At 42.8% G+C, this 6,026-nt stretch overlaps 1 protein-coding gene across 1 annotated transcript; it reads left to right on the forward strand.

Annotated features, from left to right (window-relative positions):
• The first annotated feature begins 523 nt into the window (after positions 1-523).
• LOC118563036 (plasma protease C1 inhibitor-like) lies at positions 524-5,819 on the forward strand. Its single transcript, XM_036136619.1, has 5 exons — positions 524-647; positions 717-959; positions 1,054-1,193; positions 5,084-5,306; positions 5,466-5,819. The coding sequence occupies exons 1-5, from the start codon at positions 524-526 to the stop codon at positions 5,711-5,713; spliced, it is 978 nt and encodes a 325-aa protein (XP_035992512.1). The 3' UTR covers positions 5,714-5,819.
• Positions 5,820-6,026: the final 207 nt, after the last annotated feature.

Below are 6,026 nucleotides of genomic sequence, written 5' to 3' on the forward strand. Positions count from 1 at the left end.
TTCTTATGTTATTGTTGGTTTTGTTTTTTCTAAAATGTCATGGTTGAAATGTAGAAAAATGATAATATGCTCACCTAATGATCACAATATGTATATGTAAGCCCCCTGGGACCCTGCATGGATCCATCCATCCATCCATCCATCCATCCATCCATCCATCCATCCATCCATCCATCCATCCATCCATCCATCCATCCATCTGTGGTTTTACAAGTTCTATATTTAAAGCCTGGCCCCTAGAAATATCTCAATCTGAAGATGAGTATTTATTGCTAAAAAGGATTAAAAACTGTGGAAATTTTAAAATATATACATATATGTTTAATGAAATTGCTGTTTTATATGTTTCCATTCTTGAAAGCATCATCGGGCAAATTCCTTTCACAAAACCATTCCTGACTCTCCAATGTCACAGTGCCTTCCACGTTTTGAATTTAAATGCCATACATGTCGTGTCGCTCTCTGTACCACTTTTACAAAGTTGGGTTTTTTGTTATCCACAGGTGCAAGCGGTAACACCCGCATGGCTCTGGAGGGAGCGATCTGCGTGCCTCACGACTTCCACTGCGTTCACCTGCAGATGAAGAAGCAGAAAGAGAAGATGGGGGAGTCGTTGCAGATGGCTTCCCAGATCTACTATAACTCACGTATACCGGCCCCACTGTGCTTTATGCAAAAAACACAACTCGTTTGAGTTGGTCCGTCGCCGAAAACAGCTTGTAGTTCATTGTGTAGTCTTCGTTTCTTTTTCTCAGAAATGAATCTGAGTGAGTCCTTCAGCCGCCGGTCGGTCGAGTACTATGACGCAGAACCCACAAAACTGCTGGAGTCCAGCGAGGAAAACACCCGCATGATTAACCTCTGGGTGGCAAACAAGACCAACAACAAGATTACAAATTTAATCAGTGAAGTGTCACCAAACGCTCAACTGATCATGATCAACGCGGTGTCGTTCAGTGGTCAGTTGCATATTTGTCTCCAGGCCAAAAATGCTTTGTGCACATTTGAACCTGGCTGCTTATAATCTGTCCTTTCTTGTTTTGTTTTTTTCAGGTCAGTGGAAGTTTAAGTTCAATGACAAACCAAAAAAAGGACTTTTCACAAAATTCAGCGGAGACATGGTAAGGGTTCCAGTCATCCAAAGTCCGAAGTACCAGGCGACTATGATGTATGTTCCAGAGCTGAAGGCACAGGTAAGAACCACCAGCCAACTTCAGCCACTCACTTTATTTCTGTATTTGTTTCATAATTCATTTATTGGCTACTAGCAACGGCCAGGGGCTGGCGCAAGCAGCTGAGGTGTGAGATGTGGATTACACCACGCGCCAAAGCATGTACAGAGCTAGAATAACCAGTTATTTTGATAGTACCCAGAGAAAACCCACACAATCACAACAAGAACGTCCAAACCTCACACCTTCGTAAACCTGGATTTGAGCCTGATTTTCTTGCTGCGAGGCGACAGCGTCAACCAGACAAACCACCACGCAGCTCTGCGTGATAGATGTCTGTTGAGTAAAGTATGCTTTTCTGCTATATTGTTTGAGAAGACGACGGGATCAGAGCATCTCCAATACTGAGGCTCTTTTCAGGTGTGCCCAGTCTGCAGTGAAGTGACGGCCGGTCTTTGTGGTCTGATCCAACAGACAAGCTACTTTATCTCCCATTGTTGAAGAAGTTAATGCTAGGTTCTAATGGAAGGTGTCAGAATACCCAGAGCATCACAGATCACATGGCCACAGTCCGCACAGGGTGCCAGTGACCCTTGCCCACCACTGACAGAGCCAATAAAGGACATGTGAACATCAGAACTGGAGCACCGAGCCCAAAAAAATAAAAAAAAAGGCAAGCTGGTACAGAACGTGTGGATGTTTAGGAAATATTCTGCTGGGAACCCCTGGGTCCTTCCATCCATGTGGATGTTCCTTTGACACGTAGCACCTACCCAAGAACTGTTGGAGAACATGAAGTCTCTTCAATTGAATCGGCATTCCCTGGTGGATGTGACCTGTTTCATCCTGCCACAAAGCAAAAAGGGTTCAGGGAAAATTTGAGGGGCAATTCTAAGGTGGTGCTAACTTGGTCTAGCCTCGTGAGACCATCTCGCGAGCTTTCAAGGTTTCACTCGCAGATCAGTCTGGCTACTCTCCGTTAAAGAAAATTTGGAGCCGTTCACCAAACGAACGTCCAATCAGCGTTGGCTTTGAGGCGGGTTGAGGTGTGACGCAACGGGAAGCTCGACAGTTCAGTCTAGAGAACATGGCGGCTTCAGCCGATGAAACTAGCATTAGCGTGGCTATAGAGCAAGTTTTATCGGCATTACAGAGTATTTCTTTGCTGAGCTAACGAGCCTTTACCTGCAGCAGCAAGAGTAGCTTGGCTTGTGGTTGTGTTTTCGTCGTCGCTCGTAACAGAGCGACGACGAAGCATGTTGACGAGTACGTCATATGCTTTGTTGATCTGATTGGTTCATTTGGCCCGTCTATCACCAACATAGGCCAATCAGCTAACCAGTATTTTCGCCCCTTCCCAAAATTACTTCAACGGAAGGTTTCCAGATGGATATGCGGAGCAAATCTATCTGGCGGAGTCAGGTAAAACTTGGTCACCAATTTATTTAGATCTCAGTTCAATTGGGCATCTGTGGGAGATCCTGAACAAGCAAGTGCGATTCACGGAGGTCCACCCTGCAGCTTACAGAACCTACGGGATCTGCTGCTTTCATGTGGATGCCAAATACCACAGCGCTGCTGCAAGGGTCCATTGGATGTTTTGCTTTGTTATCTCAACACTGTTTGGGCAGCAAAAGGGAGATGAAAATATCATTATAATACATGGCCATGGTCCTGATATACTCAGTGATATAATCAGTTTACAATTTTTAGATGCATCTTGTCTTATCTGGGCAACCAAAACACCTGAACCCAATCCTGCGTAGGGGCATTTTCCATTTAACATTATCATTTTCTATTTTATCTAGAATCCTTTTTTTGCTTCTATTAAGAAAGAAAAACTACTCAAAATGACGTCCACTAAATATTTATAAGCCGTGTTGAAGCACGGGCACTAATTACATTGTTTTGTAACTTTTCCCCCTTAGTTATACGTTCAATTAAATGGCTTATTATCAAAGTGTACCGATCAAAACAAGCGATACTAATTTAGATTGAACTTACTTGGACTGAATGGGATCAAGGGTACAACAAAGATTTTGCTTGTATACTGAAAATATATGAATAATATGATTTTTCTTGCAGATTGCAGCAAATATAACCAAATTTAGATGAATTGATTAGAAATAAACATATCCCAACCTTCTGTCCAAATCCAAATACCCAGGCCAAAGATTTGTTTTCCATCAGCCTTTTATGTTTGTTCGAAATTTCCACTACTACCATGTCTGGTGGCATTTATTCGTTCCTTTTTTTCACCACAAATTCAATTTCTTCACATTGGATTTGTGGATTCTTGGTAAATATTTGAGTATGCCACATACAGTTGTCACTTTCTTTCTCTTGCCCCTATCATTGTGATCGTAGATGAATCTTTTAACAGTAGATGTTTCTGTATTATCTGAGCTTCCAGCTGGAATGTGACCAGTTTAAGTTGTCATTTTGTGATCTGTAAAGTCTTCCCCCATTCAGCTTAAAAGCATCAAAGAAGAAAACCTTTTATTTGTCCAAAAGGTGTCAGCTCGGGGAAGCTCAAATTCGAGTCACTGCTCCTCTTTGTTAAATGCAGTCTCAGGTCTCAGAGCAGGATGCATGGGCGATTCCCTTTAGATCTTTTCTGAGTATGTCCCACCGGGAGGAAGTTGCTGGGTAAGACAGAACCAACTGGAGGGGAACATATATCCTTTTTGGATCAACTTTGGGTCCCCAGAATAAATTGGGAAGTGTCGCTGGGGAAAGGAATGTCATCCTAGACCTGCTACCCAACAACAATCTAATGTTGGATAAGGGGAAGACAATGGATGTATCGCGCAGCTTGACTTTGAAAAGTCTGTCCTACATTAAAAATGTAGGGAAAACATCCCGTTAAGGATATGAGAAGCAGGGGATAAAATGCTGAGGAGATAATGCTTGAAGCGCCTCAGTATATAGACTTTGTGTTTGAAGTTTTACGCCGTAACATTAATGCCATCTGGTGGCCAACTCACAATAACAGTTGTGCACCAAATGCATCGTGTTTTTTTTCTTTCCTTTTTTCTTTCTTTGGTCACGTTTGTCTGATGTCAAAACCTCTTAAGAGGTCAGAGCATTTTTTCCTGATTGTGTGCTAATTATGTCTAATTACCTTTTTCAGCAATTACAAACTCCATTTAAAATTTGTGTGGAAGCCACCAAGATATAAAATTCTTTTAATAATATTAGTATTAATCTAATGATTATTGAAATAGTTTGTAAATCCTGAACGGTTATGTTCCTGCCTCAGTGCTAGGGGCTGGTTCAAGAGGTTTGATTTATGATGTGAAACATTTACACTGCAAGAAGGGAACTAAAAGTAGGTGACATTTTCTTGAAATCAGTGTATTTTTCCTTGATTTGAGTAGCTAAATAAGACTATTTGCCAATGGAATAAGAATTTTGCACTTAAAATAGGAACAATTCTTCTCCATCTTCTTTTATCAAGTGCAGGATATCTAATTATCTTATTTTAGGGGTAAAAATACTCATTCAATTGGCAAATAGTCCTATTTAGCTCTTCAATTCAAGGAAAAATAGACTAATTTCAAGAAATTTTTCTTACTTTTAGTTCCCTTTTTTTGCAGAGTAGGAGTGCCAAAGAAGATGAAAGAAAATAGAAGAAAAAGTTTTGGCATGGCAAAAGTCCACCTGAGTTAATTTGTAATTGAATAGACATAAAGAGAGATGATGCTGTGTTCCTAAAAAGGTACAGAGGCGTCCACATAGCAACCTACAATGACCTCTAAATGTGGTAAAAGGTGTTTGGGGTTGCTTGACCACACACTGGACATCCATGGACGCGTCATCCGGTCATGTCAGGTGCCTGATGATTCGTAGCGTCTTTCCTGACTTCGCTGTTACAAAGAGGACTCAACAGATTTTCATTGTGTCAACAGGTCGCGAGGTTTGCCCTCACGGGCGACAACAGTCTCTACATCCTGCTGCCGCATGCCAACAAACTGTCTGACCTGCAGCAGGTGGAGGAGAGGATGACGGACGGAAACGTGCGCCGAATGATAGAGCAACTGAACGCAGCCTCCCCCCAGACACTGGAGGTCAATCTGCCCCAAATCAAGCTGGACGTGGAGCCAAACATGAACGTGCTCTTCAAGAAATTAGGTTTGCTCCTTTTCAGATTCAGCTGTTGCTCTGCCACCCCCACTTCCAGGCTACCTTAATCAGCAGCATAATGACGCAATGAAATGTTGAACTTCGATCGTCTGCTCTTGGATCTCTTTGAACCTGATCCTAGCTTTACTCTTCTCTCCTTCTAACCAGGCTTGTCTTCGCTTTTTGAGGGCGCCAGCCTGTGTGGCATCTCCTCAGACGGTGATCTGGTTCTGGATGAGGCCAAACACAAAGCCTTACTCACCCTGTCCGAGCGAGGAGTCGACGCCAACGCTGCCACCAGCTTGTCGTTCTCGCGCTCCTTCCCTACCTTCATCGCCTTGCGGCCTTTCATCATGCTGCTGTGGAGCGATCAGGCTGACGTGCCGCTCTTTATCGGCCGGGTGACGGAGCCATAGGCGCCATGAGGGGAGAAAAGCAAATAAGCAGAAAAAAAAAATGATTAATGGAGTCTGCCTGTCAAAGAGTTGAGAATAAATCATGCAAGATAGCATCATTTTTTTCCCCCCCCCCCCCCGAAACCCGATGCAGTTAGCTGTACCTTTTGAAACAGTGCAGATGATTTTTTTATGTGGTGCACTAATGACAAATAAACGAAAAATGCACCTAATTACGGTCTTGGGTTTTTCCTGAGCTAGTTGAGACTAGACCATAAAATCAAACCTCCAGCAGTGTTAATTTTCAGTGTTAGCAACCTTGGGAAGACTAAGG

The sequence above is a fragment of the Fundulus heteroclitus genome, chromosome 5 (assembly GCF_011125445.2).
Source record: "Fundulus heteroclitus isolate FHET01 chromosome 5, MU-UCD_Fhet_4.1, whole genome shotgun sequence".
Lineage (NCBI taxonomy): Eukaryota > Metazoa > Chordata > Actinopteri > Cyprinodontiformes > Fundulidae > Fundulus > Fundulus heteroclitus.

Excerpts from the sequence above, each read along its gene's own strand:
- LOC118563036 (XM_036136619.1), top strand. The coding sequence starts at position 524 with ATGGCTCTGGAGGGAGCGATCTGCGTGCCTCACGACTTCCACTGCGTT. Across the intron at positions 960-1,053 it reads CAACGCGGTGTCGTTCAGTG|GTCAGTGGAAGTTTAAGTTC; the intron begins GTCAGTTGCATA and ends TGTTTTTTTCAG. Across the intron at positions 5,307-5,465 it reads CGTGCTCTTCAAGAAATTAG|GCTTGTCTTCGCTTTTTGAG; the intron begins GTTTGCTCCTTT and ends CCTTCTAACCAG.